This window comes from Falco rusticolus, chromosome 2, assembly GCF_015220075.1.
Source record: "Falco rusticolus isolate bFalRus1 chromosome 2, bFalRus1.pri, whole genome shotgun sequence".
In the NCBI taxonomy this organism is placed as follows: domain Eukaryota; kingdom Metazoa; phylum Chordata; class Aves; order Falconiformes; family Falconidae; genus Falco; species Falco rusticolus.
This window is the reverse complement of record NC_051188.1, coordinates 17,823,564-17,838,465: the sequence shown is the minus strand read 5'-3', so window position 1 is coordinate 17,838,465 and position 14,902 is coordinate 17,823,564. Positions and strand designations below refer to the sequence as shown.

Genomic DNA, 14,902 nt, shown 5'->3' with positions numbered 1-14,902 from the left:
TACTTTCATTAGATTTGCACGTTCATTGAAACACGATAAACAATTCTGCTATGCTCGAAAGCAAAATTCAGCTTTTCCACAGCTGTGTTGGCCTCACAGAAGAGGAAATGTTGCTGAGTAAAATGACAGCATACGTAGGTAGTTGATTTTCAGAGGAGAGCCTCATGGAATATAGCACGAACCTAGATGTTGATTTACTACTAGAAAATGAGCTGGAAGCAAGTATACATGCATTCATGAGAAACAGTAATTCTTTTTTCTCTGAGGATCAGGCAGAATTGAATTTTTGGTTGAATTCTTCTAGTTGAAATACATTCAATGATAGCATTATTATCCTTAGAAACCTAGGCATTGTAGGTGCTACTGCATACAGTTAAGTAGTAGAGCAAAGGTTCATTACACAAATGCTTGGACCTGTGGGGTTTTTTTAGAAGCAGTTTATTTTGTTGTGCAGTCCTATCCATTAGACTTTTTAGAGATATTTATATTTTACAGATTGCTCTCTTAGAATTTTAATTTCATTCATTTATTTAAAAGATTGTCTTTGGACTATAAGAAATGAGCAATGCGAATTGCTGTTGACAACTGTGTTTTGGTATTAATGATTTTTTAAACTAGTTCAGCTGACTTGTGGTATGCTTCCCATGCCCATGCAGAGAACAGATCTGCAGCTCTTCTTTCTTTTCAAGGCTGAATAAAGGCTGCTGAGATGCTGTGCCAGCTCCAGGCAAAAGGTCAAGGTTGGAGACTTTGAGCAGCTGAGTCATGTGCTGGGGTCTACAGCTGGGGGAAAAGCACTCTCGCTGGATGTTAATTATGTAAAAAGAGAGCATGACGCATGTGTTCTATAAGGGAGCTGAAACACTGAGACGGAATACCTGTGAGCACAGTGCATCTGCCTGTCTTTGCTTGTTAGGCAACTGGGTACCAGTAACAGTTTGGAGGTGGCATAAGAGATCTCAGGCCAGAGCAAACCCGTTTACTTTTCAACAGTTTTTTTCCTTTTCTAGCTGGGATTTACCAAAACCTTAATTTGAAAATTTGTGGTGTTTTCTTAATTAAATAATTTCTACTTATTAATTTGGCTGCCAAATTTGATTCCTCTAATTTTCTGTAATCTCTGGAATTTCATTCTGGTATCAATATTTTCCCTTCCTTGGGGAAAAAAAATATACATGCACTGAACTACAATCCATTGTACAGCCTATGCAAGCTGTTACTTATATACTGTACTGCAAAGCATTTGAAAACAAATTATGTATTTCCTGCAAATAATCTATTATCAGACATTTCTATTAACTGCAAGTGTGTAGTGAGAAGGTTACAGTAGTGGTTTAATATATCATCAAGTATAGACAGTGTTTGGATGGACAGTTAGTCTCCATTTTTTGGAATTACAAATAAGACAACTATGTGCACACTACTTAAAATGCAGTGAATTTCTCCTAGCTGCATTGACAATACCAGTTCCTTACACAGTTGAATCTTGTTAAAAGATCTATTCCCAGTGCAAATAAATGTGACACTACAACATTGACAGTAGAGATCATTAAGGCTCTGTTCTGATGATTGTTTATTCCTCTGTTCACACCTCCCTCCCCTCCACTTTCTCCCAGTCCCTTCCCTCCCTAACACACCCGATTTTTTTCATACAGAATGAAAAGCTCATTGGCTCCAGAGTATTCAGGAAGAAAAGTTTAAGGTAAGAGATTTTAACCTGAAAGTAATGAAATGTGTAATGAAATGTAGATTCATAGTAATAGCAATACCTGGGTATTTATAAAGCTGTTTAATATTTTAATTATTTTTTTGGTATGGCAGAAGAAAACAGTATCCACATCCCATGGTGCTAAGCACACTACAATGGGTAGCACACAGAGAAGAGTCCAGATTGAAGATCATACAGTCATACTGGGTCTCAGCAGTCTTTGTGAATTCAAGGAAGAACGATCACCTCTATTTTTGAGATACAGAAGGTGAGGCACAGCAAACGTATATTCCTTGCTTAGATACACACAGTGAACCAGTGGTAGACTTTGGGTCTGTTGACTCCCCAGCCACCGATTTATTCATTGGCCTCTTAAAAAACTATTCTGTCCTCTTAAACAACTAAGAGAAGATCTTCTGAGATACACAACATGGGCCTAGTATCATAGGGGAATCAGTGTCAAAATGCACCACAACCCAATTATGCACAACCTTCTGGATCTGTAGTCATGTTTACTTTGTAAAGAGGGACTAAAATGCCCTCAATCAAAATTTGGTGTAAATGGACCTAATATATGTAGTTTAATAATCAGGCTCACAGCAATTACTTTGGGGCATGCTGAGACTAGAATTAACTGTTTTAACTGCTAATGAATTAAGGCTGATTACTGTTGTATTAAGGCCTCTGTATCCTTCTATTACAGTGTAACTGTGACTCAGTGCAAGTGAGACTCAGGCTATAAAAAAAATTAATTAACCTTTCAGTTGCCTTTGAAGTCAATAATTTTAGTGGCCCTAAATGAATAAATAGTTGGAACCAAAAATCGTCTCTATACTACGGAATATTACAAAAGGATTGTGAGCGGACTAGAATTAATCCGAGGGAAAACTAATCAAATGTTTGTTGATGAAAAATTTAAATAGATAGACTTGTTGCCTGGTCTTGAAAATGGAGAATGGTAACACTAATAACACACCTTTATATGAAGATAACCTGGCTTAATGTTCAGTGGTATAAGTATGCCCAGATAAATTTGTAGATGCTTATCAACTCTGGAGATCAAGTCAACTTGTTATACCACTACAATAAAATAGAAATAGACCTATTTGGTATTTAAGTGCTAGACATATAGGGCATGGTTTGCATAAAGCTAGTGTGTGTTATATTCAGAGGAGTAGGAAGATGACCTCAAGCTCAGTAAAATGCTACATTATCACAGATTTCTCCTATTATTATTGTTATTAAAAGCTATTATGTGTTACTTTCTTCGAATAGGGGTTCTCCAACTTTGCTCTCTGTAGCCAAGCATTATTTAAGAAATTCTCTCCTCTTCAAACACTCTATTCATAACAGTTTTGGTTTTAAAATCTTCACTTTTTAGACAATGGTTCAACATTTGCTGGCTGAGAATAAAACGATCCTTAATCTATTAAAATTTAAGGCCTGGGTCCCCATGGGTTGCAGCATTTTTAAACTTACTTTTACTTCTATTTAGAAGTAGATTATTTTTTAAAGCTAATATGGAATTTGTTTGTGTAAATTAACATAATTCCCTAGGCATCAGTGTGGCTATGATAATTACCCAGCTGGGGACCCAGCCACTGCAATGTAACTCCAGTAGTTGGGAAACATGTTTTGTATACAAGTCGAATAACAGCTGGATCATATATGATGTTACATTTAGTTTCATTGGCAATTCAGAAAATATTGAATAATAAATTTCATTGCTTCTATTCCCCATTTTCATATACAAATAAATCATCTTTTCTAAAACATTCTTTTTCTTTAGTAAGGCTTGTATTTATAGTCATATCAAAAGTGTTTGCTATGGGAGCAATCTTTCAGCTTCCTTTCTTTAGAGTTACCTTTATTATGAAATCGTACATCATTCTAAACTTTAATGGTCATTAGCAACCCTGCACTTGAGTAAAGAATCACATTAAAAAAGTATAAGGTATAATATTTTCTTGTCCAAAACTAAGGCAGGATGAACAAAAGCAATGAGCTCATCTGATCCTCACCTAGCAAGCCTTCATTTTAAACAATATTCAAAATACAAAGCCCAAGTGAGGATGTTGTCATGATGATTATTGCGCTTTCTCAGTGTCTTGCTATAGGATTACTTCCTTTAGCAATATATACTTTATTTTCCTGAAGACCACACGAAGTTATTGTACTCTGGAAAGAAAGAAAGCACTTAAAGTTTTATGAAGTTATGACGTAGACAGAAGGATACAAAACCAAATTACCATTCTATGATTCAGCTATGTCATGATCTAATATTGTTTCAAAATTATTATTTTGTTATTTAGGTTGGCATCATCTTCTGAACACCTGATGTGCTCTTTGGCATGCTACAAATTCAGCAGATGCACTGTCTTCTGGGCTTTACAGCTTCTTCTGACGAATGTACAACATTTGGAACAAAGCCACTCTTGACACCTTCCCATCCATCTTGTATTGAGATTTCTCCTTTTTTTACAAGTTCATAGATGTCTCGTGTAAGAATTGTAAAGGACTCTTCAACATTTGTGGCATCTTTTGCTGAAGTTTCTATATATTTCATACCACAGTCAGATGACAATTTTTCAGCTTCTTCTCTTGTAACCTCACGCTGTGACACTAAGTCACATTTATGTCCTACTAACAGGAATACAATCTGAAAGGGCTGCACGTGCATTTTTGCTTCTTCTAGCCAGTCTTTTACATGTTCAAAAGATCGTCGATTTGTGATGTCAAACACTAGTAAACCACCCACAGAATTGCGATAATAAGAGCGTGTTATTGATCTGCGAAGGAAAAAAAAGGAAAATTAAAATACATTTTCACTTCATTCATAAATAGATTACTTTTCCATGTGGCAGTGTGTTTTTATCTACTGTAAGTTTTATGAAAAGTTTTTGCTTTTTAAAAAACTAACTGAAATTTATTAGTTTACCTCCTACACATAAAAATGTTCCTTTTTTTTCCTTACATTCAGAAATCACTTTCTAAACATTCTTGAAGCCAAAATTTCTAGTGTGAACTCTGAATGCTGAGTTATTCAGCAAAGCACTCTTGATTAGCAAGCTGTGGCACATGTTCACAGAATAACCCCCCATATATTTATTTGTCAAATACTTGTTGGTGTTAAAGTTATTCAGTTTTATACAAACATGCACTTTGCTTTTTTCCTATCAGTTACGTCAAACTGAAATATGTAGGCAGATGTCAAGAAACCTGGAGCATAAGCTTACCATTGTACAAGCATATCCTTTTGTATTCCTTGCAGAAAAATTATTTGATGGAAAAGTTTGTACAGATAATCATAATTCATTGTGCTTGCAGAAGTCAAAAGGTAACAGACTAAGAAAGGATATTCCCTAAACAAAACTGTCCAAAAATAACTGAGCTGGGCAAACACACACTTGTTACAGCATCAGTAAGGAACACTCCTACCTCCAGCGTCTCTCTCACACAGAGGTTCAAAAGCTCTTTATAATTGCATTTACTCATTTTTGCCATGAGACTTCTGGGACTGGCAACAGGTATTAGCTGCTTTTGAGCCTCTACATTCCAGAGCATACACTGGAAAGAATTTTGGAAGAAGGAAATCCTTCTGTTTGAAAAAAAAATTTTAGTATGCTCTAGAAAAAGAAAACATGTTTGTTAGAATATATAGAGAAAAAGATAGAGGGACTAAAAAATGATTGTAAATCTCTAATCATGAGCAACAGAGGAGGATGGAGAAGGTGAGAAGAGACATTTTAAACGAAGTGACAGCCTACCAAGGAGTGGATGCAAGTACTCCTTACTAGGATAAATATATAGCTAGCATATATACAAGTATTCTTGAACTGAAATGAGATGCACAATCTCTATTAGCAGTCATATGAAATTATCATTTACCCACAAATTAATTCCATTTTACTTTAGGGTTATGAAGAGGATGCAGCCTGAAAACTTTTGGAGTCAGGATGAATGGTACACAGTAATATATCCTTCCACAAGAGTAGCTCCCTCTGATTTTCAGTTCATTGCGTTTCATAGTGTTTTATAACAATTTGAACGTAGAGATATAATTAGCAGGAACAGTAGTATTATGGATAGGTAAGTGCGCAGCTAGATAAGGCTTAGGTTTCTTGGCGTATCTAAATTCATTTAGCCACAGCAAATGGCATTCAAAATGGTTTTATTTAGATAACAGGAAGGGATTGTTTGTCCTAATGTTTAGAAATACCTTTTCTATGTTCCCAGCAATAAAGTCTATGAAGTGTCTCTCTGAACAGGTCGAATGTGAAGACAACAGGATCTTACCCTCAAATTAATTCAAATTGCCTCGATATGAAAAATGACACTTGTTTTTACAAAATTTAAGACCATACATGAGGGGTCTCAAATTTTGTGAAGTATTAAATAAAGGTATCATAAAGATCAGCTTCAGGTTTTCTTAAGCATTTTTTTTGCAAATTTATGAGCAGTTGCAAACACAAATGAGTGCATTAAAATAATTCAAGTGGTTCTAGAAAGAGTGGAAATGAGTGACAAAAATAGGATTCAATTTGGAGAAGTGGAAGCTAATACAACTTACTTTCATTTAAAAAAAAATATCCTGAAAACAGTTAGGCCAAAGAAATGCATTAGCCAGGAAAGAAAGTAGTTTAGTATTGAAAATGCAGTGCATCATTTACCAAGCATTTCTATATGCTGTATCATGTATCTACGAACTGGAATACTGAAAAACAGCCCTCCATGTGTTACTAGATGTTTATACACGGTAGTCAGTACCCTCATCTGTTGTAACTCACTTCTGCAGAGATATGCTGATTTACACTAGCTGATGATCTAAGCCATTACATTGAGTTATGTCTATGTATTGCCTGTAATGGAGATGATTAAAAAGATCTGTAACTTTGGGCTGTAAATCACCAGAACTGGGTGAATATATGTGAGAGACAGAGTTGTTTTTTCTATGGTTTTGGTATGTATAATTTGAAATTAGTTTTCTCATTACCAAAAAAATGTTGATATACTAGAAAGGCTTTGGAAAACAGTAGCAAAAGAAAACAGTAACATAAAAAGTCTTAAAGTTACATATGATACCATGTTATGTGATTGTCTAACATTTGAGAAAAGGATCCGAGAATCATAGAATCATTTAGGTTGTAAAAGACCTTTAAGATCTTCGAGTTCAATTGTTAACCCAGCACTGCCAAGTCAACCACTGAACCACATTCCTAAGCACCACATCTTTAAATGCCTCCAAGGATGGTGACTCAACCGTTCCCTGGACAGCCTGTTCCAATGCTTGACCACCCTTTCAGTGGAGAAATTTTTCCTAATATCCAACTAAACCTCCCCTGGCACAACTTAAGGCCATTTCCTCCTGTCCTATCACTTGTTATGTGGAGAAGAGACTGACCCCCACCTGCCTACAGCCTTCTGTCAGGCAGCTGTAGAGAGCGATAAGGTCTCCCCTCAGCCTCCTGTTCTCCAGGCTGAACACCCCCAGCTCCCTCAGCTGCTCCTCACAGGACTTGTGCCCCAGCCCCTTCCCCAGCCCCGCTGCCCTTCCCTGGACACGCTCCAGCCCCTCGACGTCCCTCCTGCAGCGAGGGGCCCGACACTGAACCCAGGGTTCAAGGTGCGGCCTCACCAGTGCCCAGTACAGGGGGCGGTCACTGCCCTGGCCCTGCTGGCCACACTGTTTCTGACACCAGCCAGGACGCTGCTGGCCCCCTGGCCACCTGGGCACACTGGGGGCTCATGCCCAGCCGGCTGTCAGCCAGCACCCCCAGGCCCTTTCCCACCGGGCAGTTCCCAGCCCCCTGCCCCAGCCTGTAGCGCTGCCTGGGGCTGGTGTGACCCACGGGCAGGGCCCGGCACTGAGCCTGGTTGAACCTCACACCACTGGCCTCGGCCCATCGGCCCAGCCTGCCCAGACCCCTCTGGATGACGTTTGTTAAAATACGGGCTACAAATATTTGAATTGTTTCATGATTAAGGTGAATTATTATTTTCAGTTTTATTTTAAAAGGAAGTGTTCCTGACAAATAAGACAAAATTTTGAAGCAGAAAATTTAGGCTATCACCTGGGAAAAGTGTCTGGGCACACGAATGTGGTAGGTTGTTCAACAATATCTGAAACGTCTTACAGATGCAAAATATTTGACTTAAACATGACAATCAGAGTAGATTAGACATACAATTTTAGTAGACAGCTTAGAGTTATTTGGCAAATGAACTCTGTGAAGTAGATGTACCTCTCACTTATGCCCTGTATCACACCTAGAGAGAATGCAAAAATGGCTTAGATGGTCTGATAGGTGTCTCTGTGGTTTTGGTTGTTTTTTTCTCTATAAAACTAAGTGCAAGGCCAATTTTTGCCTCTTATTAATATTATTGCTGAAGATTATAGGACTTTTAAGTGGCTTCAACAAGGCTTAAGCAGAACTATAACACCAACATCTAAAGTAGTGCTCCACTCAGCTGCATATCTAGCCATGGTGCCTGAACAAGTTCCCTGGGAACCCAAGCGCTCTGCCTCTGTACGGGCTACAAGCCACCCAGTGGGGACAGCCCTGCCTTCCCTCTTAGCTCAGACCTGAGCCGAAAACAAAATATTGCTCCAGCTGAGTGCCTGGAAGGGTTCTGCTTGGGAGGGCTTCCCAGGAGCACGCCAACATCCTCAGATGTGCTCAAACTCCGCACAAAACGCAGAGGAACTTTCCTTTAGCACAGTGGAGGTACCTGTCTTTCACACAGATTCCTTGTGCACTATTTCACAAGGCACAAGGTCAGTGTTCACAGAGCCCATGGTACAGAGGCTGCTCAAAGGGTTTTGCTCAGGAGACATACAGCTTTATATCCTTTACAGGGCATGGTAATGTGCTGTATGGTAATGTGGCACTTACAGACATGGTTTAGTGATGGAACTGGCAGTGTAAGGGTCTTTTCCAACCTAAATGATTCTGACTTCATATGTCTTCGCTAAAATGTCTGATGATGGGAGTGCATGGTGGCCAACAAAAGATAAGGAGGGCTGACAGTAAAAGGCTCTTCATGTGACAGCTGGTGGACTTGTAGATCTCCTTGGGAACTATGTTATGAATGTTCCATGAAAGGCGGAACAAGTCCTGAACGAAAGACTGAGTGAGCTTTAGTAAATAGAAAAACTGGCATCAGTCTCCAGAAGTCCCTCAAGTTGACAGTAGAGGATAGCAGAGTACTCAGGATAATTCAGACTCTATCAGAGACAAGATATCCACGTATAGACCACAGACAAAATCAGACTGGCCTTTCTTGTGTTCTTTCACAAGCAGGGATTCCACTTACATAACTATACACACTTTGGTAAGTGCTGCAAGGTCAGACTAAAAACAAAATGAAGTTTTTAACTTCCTTATTGTTGTCACTTTTTGAACAGAAGGAAAAAGAACCCTAAGGTCCTGCAGCTTTTCAAGTCAGGATGAGGAACCGCTGACAGGTCAGGTTTGATGTATTCCAACTTATTCATAAAGGATGTTCAAATTTCCATTTTTCAAATTATCCCCATGCAGATCCTAAATTCCTGTTGAAATGATGGCTTCTCTAATCAAACTAGCTTCTGGTTCAGCTGATTAATGTTATTAAGCTAGCATTATGGAAGGGAATGTGTTACTTGCAGCACCATGATTAATTTTCTGTGGGGAAGGAGGGAAAGGGGAGTACTTCCTTTAGTAGAGGGAAAGCCTTAAATTACAGACAGGGTGGGATTAGGGTGAAAAAGTAATGGCCAAATAGCAGTCTTTCTTCTAAAACTGGAGAGGTAGCAAAGAAGCCTGCCATCTCCTTCCAGGAAACTGTTCAGAGGAGGTGCTGGCTGGAAGTGGGAACCAGGACTTCGTTCAGATTTAGAATATGGTAAATCTGCCCGTGACTTTGAATGAAAGTGAGACTGAACTCTTAAATCCATCCCTGCATCTGTCTTTATTCATGTGTCTTATCTTCCTGCCTAAACCACTGTCTTCCTTCTACTCCTTTGTGCCCAGTACTTCCTTGCTGCCTTCTCTTTCAGCTTCTTTTTCACAAAAGACTCTGAACCCTTCTCTGAGCCTTAGCTTGTCAAAGTGCCCAAACCAACGTGTCTGCCTGGGACAAAGTTCAAGGTGCAAGCTGATATTTCAGAAAGGAGTCTGTCCCCTTCTGGCTACACTAAATGAAAGGAAACAACCCTCCTACTTAATAGAGGTGACTGTAACCCCTTCGTGACAGGAAGCCTACACTGCGCTGCTCCTCCTCTTTCAGGCCGCAGTATGCATGTCATACCAGGCACTGATGATGGCTGTGCTACAGCCTCCAGTCAGTCCACACTAAATATGTGAACTATTATACCGTCTTTGCCTGAGAGTTACAAAAATCAATGTAAGCACTATTAAAATGGTAATTCTTATATTCTCCCCCACTCCATATAAATAGAGACTATAAATCTCCTTATCTATGCTGTTGTTAAATATGGACTGTCCTTACATCCTCAAGACCATCCTAAGTTTTTATTTTCAGCAAGAATACTTGTATGAATAATATTTTTGCTCATTTCATATAATCTTGCCATTTAAAATAAATGAAAGGTAAATACAGATAAAGGGTTGGAGAAAACCAGTATTTCCCTACTACGATATGCTGAAAAGGTAGGACTTCAGTAAGCAGTAAAAGGGAACCATGACACTTTTATATTGATTGCTGTAAGGTTCCTCCAGATGGTTCTGTATTTGAAATTGCTGGAGGTGAGACTGCTCCTTAAAAGTTACACATTGTGATGTACAATAATGATATGAATTAGAATGTTTTTACAAAGGATAACTTCAAAGTCTTTATTTTTCATTGGGAATATTTGTTAAATGCAGATCCTAAATTCTTTTGTAAATTATGACTTCCCATGTAGAGTCTGCCTAAACTACCATTACAGAAGGGGGGAAACACTGTCTGGAACAGAAGTCATTCTCTTAGCTTGATCTAAATATTAGGTTTAAGATGTAAGACCCTAACTAATACTCTTAAGAAAAGCCTTGGTAAAATGATGGCCACTGAACAATTGTTACTGAAAATGAATGAGAAGATTAATTAATCACATCAGACTTTGGCTTTAGGGTGACTTTAAATCACTCACAGTATTCCTTTCTCATTATAATCTTACTGATCTTTACCAGATGAACCAAACTTTCACTAAAAGCTTTATCTAATTTTGAAGACCTATTTTTACACTATGATTAAGACTGCATTGTAATGGTATTAATTTTGAAAATGCATATTGCTTATTCAGAAAGAAGAAGAAAGATAGCATTTTATTTTCAAGCCATGTTAGAAACACAAGGTAACTAATGCCATAGTCTGCTAAAAATATAATTGAAGCATCCCCACAATATTTTGTCCCTACGTTCTTGAAATTAATTCTCAGGCTCACCACCACTACCAAGCACTTTATAGCCTTGGAGGTTTCATGATTTAAATATATTGCTGGATTTAAACACAGGAAAATTAAATAAACAAACAAAAAAATCACAGCAAAGGAGACGACGTGAAACACAGCCAAAGCAGCAGATCGATCTAAGTGAACATTGATCTCAAGATAGAAAGAAACCCGTGGTGTACCCCTCATTTATCTTAGTCTGCGTGACGGACCTGAGTCTACACCAAGCAAGTCTGTACATTCTTGTTCTAGCAAGGTGCTAAAGTTATTGATCATGCTGTTGTTGTCCATATGGCACTTAGCACAATGGGAGATTCTGCTTAGTGATGCCTTACTGATGTCAAAGTAAATACAGTCAGTAACTGCCCTGTCTGAGCTCAAAGTAAACTGTCCAGCACCTGTGTTTGCAGCCTGCTCACCCTTCTTGTGGAAGTGGTAAGAATCACTTTATTTGAGAAATAATGCAAACAGTGCATGTTAAAGATCATTTCTAAGACCACACATGAAATCCAGTTCAAATACAGCAGCAGCAATGACCTAGACAAATGTGAGAATTTTTCCAAAACAATTGTTCCAAGAAAATAAGTGCTCTCTTTCAAGAAAGTGTGATGGCAGGTGTGTCAGAGCTTACTTTTCCCCTGGGAATGTCCCTAATGCGTGGGACCAAAAGAAGGGGATTATTACGCAGCCAGTAGTTTGTCCTGGACGCAGGAAACTCCCCAGGGAGCTTTCAAGCCAGGTTTTACTTCCTCTAAAATCCCAATGCAAGTGAACCAGAGCAGAACTGGGAATCAGAACTGCAAACTGCTTGGCGGTCCACAAAATCAGATTGCTTCTTGGAATAATTGGTTCTTCCCCGAGACCATCTTTGCCTGTCAGCTGTAGTCTTCTCCATTAGCAGAGAACAGAATGTGCAAGTTTTTAACCTGTGGTGTATAACTTAGTAAAATATTTATAATTTACCTGAGTAAGTGTAAAACAGACTATACAATAACCACTATGATACTTGAGACACCAACTGACAAGAAACTCAGCAGGAAAAAAACCCACAGATATTTAAAACTACTTCCTTCAGTTGGTATCTTCTGGGTATTGGAAAAAACACAGATGTATACTAATGGTAAATTTAAAAGCAACTGACTGCATGACTCATCACTGTATATCCCCTGAGCATTCCTGGGTTAAAGGATGGCTGTCATTTGATTTCAAATGTATGCAAAACTCTTTGCATTTGCATTCCTTTCAGTGAAGTGCCTTGTCATTGGGCATCCCAGCTATTTGTCAGCAAATTCAAAATAAAGAGATTATACATTCTCAGTCACTTGTTTACAAGTGGGGGTTTTTTATGTTCTTTGCTAGGAAGCACAAAGAGGATGAAAAATGCTATCGCTGTTAATTTCTTTGCTAACCCTTCAGAGGCCTGCCTGCAAAACTAAGTATAAAGTTGTGACTCATGCAAGCCAAGGGAAGTTTTTTGTTGTTTCATTGTAATGCTTGTTATTGGGAAAAAAAAAAAAAAGGTTGGTGTCCCATGGTGAGACAGAGAAATCCCACCTCTTCAGATGAGTGCAATAATCTGCACAACTGTTGCAGCAGAAGACAGGGAACATAAAAGAATTGATTCTGGCCAGTGAAGAGACCCATTCCAACCGTCCTGCTAGCATCCCAGTAACGAGTGTGTGGGTCAGGTACCACATAAATGGGCTTATGCATTAGCCTCCTACCCTAGTTTATACCTTCCCTAGTTTGGGAACCTCAATCCCAAACTAAAATCCACACACAACTTGCCTGAAGTGGCAAGCACTATAGATACAACCGAGTCACAAGAGTGAGTGAATGACAGTACCAGTCCGTATGTTGGGGAATTACCGTGACTCTTTGGGGGCAGGAAAAGAGGGTAGTTTTGCTGCCTGTTTGTGACAGAGAAAGGAGAGGGTTTAATACTCAGTGCAGCATTTGAGCCAGTCTAGCCACACTTATAAACGATAGCGGTATTAGTGAAGGCTCCTGGCAACCATCTGTGCAGAGCAGGTGCAGAAGGCAGATAAAACACTAATAAGGGACTGTAGCTGGCTGCCCAGTGGCTTCCACACTGCCAAGGCTGCACTGGTGCTTGCAATGCTGCTGCGCTGGAAGGAGGAAGCGCAGGGAGGTGGCCTGGTCTCTCCAGATTGCATGGGAGGGAGAGTTAATGGCACAGGGAAATACTGCAGGGGAGGATGAGTTTGGAGGTGATGACAAAGTAAGAAACGCGGAGTGAAGCAGGGGCCTTCTGCTGCAAAGAAGGAAAAAAATGCAGAGGAGGGATTGCTACCCTAGGTCCAGGACTCCAGGGCAAAGATGAGGGAGAGAAGGAGAAATAGGACAAGGCCACTTGTTACCCCCTACTGTGAGCTGGGAGGGGAAGGGTAGCTGTGCCCTGGTGGGTGTGAAGGGAAAGGGTGGGAAAGAGGAAGCTCATGGGGGGAAACTGGTGGGCAGTGGGGCAAGAGGGACGGTGGGCCACTGGGCTGGGGGGCACTGTCAGGCGATGGGGTGGTGAGGCTTCATGGCAAGGGGGAGGAGAGCTGCTTGGGGCACAGCAGCCAGGTGGGTGCAGTGAGACAGGCTGGGGGGCACGTCAGAGTCCTTGGGGCATATGTGTCCGATGGTGAGGGGTACGGTGCCAGGAGGGTGGCGGTGGCCGGGGCTGCGGGCAGGGTGTGCCTGGGGGCCGGCAGGTTTGGAGGGCGGGTGGGGAGGAGATCTCGGATCCTGTACCTGAACCGCTCCTGCCCCGCCGTGTCCCAGAGCTGCAGCTTGACCCTCTTGCCGGGCTCGATCTCCACCAGCCGGGAGAAGAAGTCCACCCCCACGGTGGGGTCGGAGTGCAGCGGCCCCGGGAAGCGGCCCTCCGTGAAGCGGTGCAAGAGGCAGGACTTGCCCACGGTGGAGTCGCCCAGCACGATCAGCCGGAACTGGTAGATCCAAATCGCCGCGTCCATGGCGGCCCCGGCCTGGCCCGGCTCCGCCTCGGGGCTCTTCCTGGGGCTCCTGCGCGGCCGGTGCCTGCACCGCGCTCCGATCGCCCCGACACCCGGCATCGGCGCAGCGGGCGTGCGGCGGCGGGGGGTGCGCAGGGCCCGGGGAGCCGCTCCCGCGGGTGCAGGACGGGGCCGGGCGGCGGCGGGCGGAGGCCGCGTCCCCCCGCCCCGCTCCCGGGGCGCCGCGCCGGGCTCCCGGTGCCTGCCCGGGCTGGGCGGGGCGGGGCGGGGCGGGGCGGGCGGCGCCGCGGGCGCTGTCCCTTCAGCACCGCGCGGCCGCGCTCCCGCCGCCGGCCCCGGCCCTCGGGCCCCGGCTCCGCGCCCCCGCCCCGACTGCCCCGGGCCCTCCCGCCGCGGGGGGCCGCGCTGGGGCCCGCCGCTCCCGCCCGCTCTGCGGGGGCGCGGCCGAGCCGCCCGCCGGGGCCTCCCACCATGCCGTCATGTGCGCGGCGCGGCGGGCCCTCCCCCGTGGTGCGGCGCGGCGCGGCGCGGCGGGCCGGGCAGGGCGGGCTCTGCCGGGGGGCTGCGGCGGGGACGCCGCCTTCGGGATCCCGCTCACCCAGCAGAGCAGCTCCTCCCGTGGGCAACAAGTGCAGGGGACGGCCAGAGAAGGGGGGCGCGGGCGCGGGGGGCAGGCTCGCCTGGGAAATCAGGAGAGAATGGACCGGGCCGTAAAGCGTGAGGTCCTGCAAAGAAAAAGTGGGAGCAGGAAGGAAATACCGGGAAGGACCAGATGGGCAGGTG

The 14,902-nt window shown here is 42.6% G+C and overlaps 1 protein-coding gene across 1 annotated transcript; it reads right to left on the bottom strand.

The window, feature by feature from the left end:
- Window positions 1-1,266: 1,266 nt before the first annotated feature.
- On the bottom strand, window positions 1,267-14,507 carry RAB39A (RAB39A, member RAS oncogene family). Its single transcript, XM_037378450.1, has 2 exons — window positions 13,896-14,507; window positions 1,267-4,497 (listed from the first exon to the last, which is right to left on the bottom strand). Exons 1-2 carry the CDS (start codon window positions 14,216-14,218, stop codon window positions 4,071-4,073), a joined length of 750 nt encoding a protein of 249 aa, XP_037234347.1. The 5' UTR covers window positions 14,219-14,507; the 3' UTR covers window positions 1,267-4,070.
- Window positions 14,508-14,902: the final 395 nt, after the last annotated feature.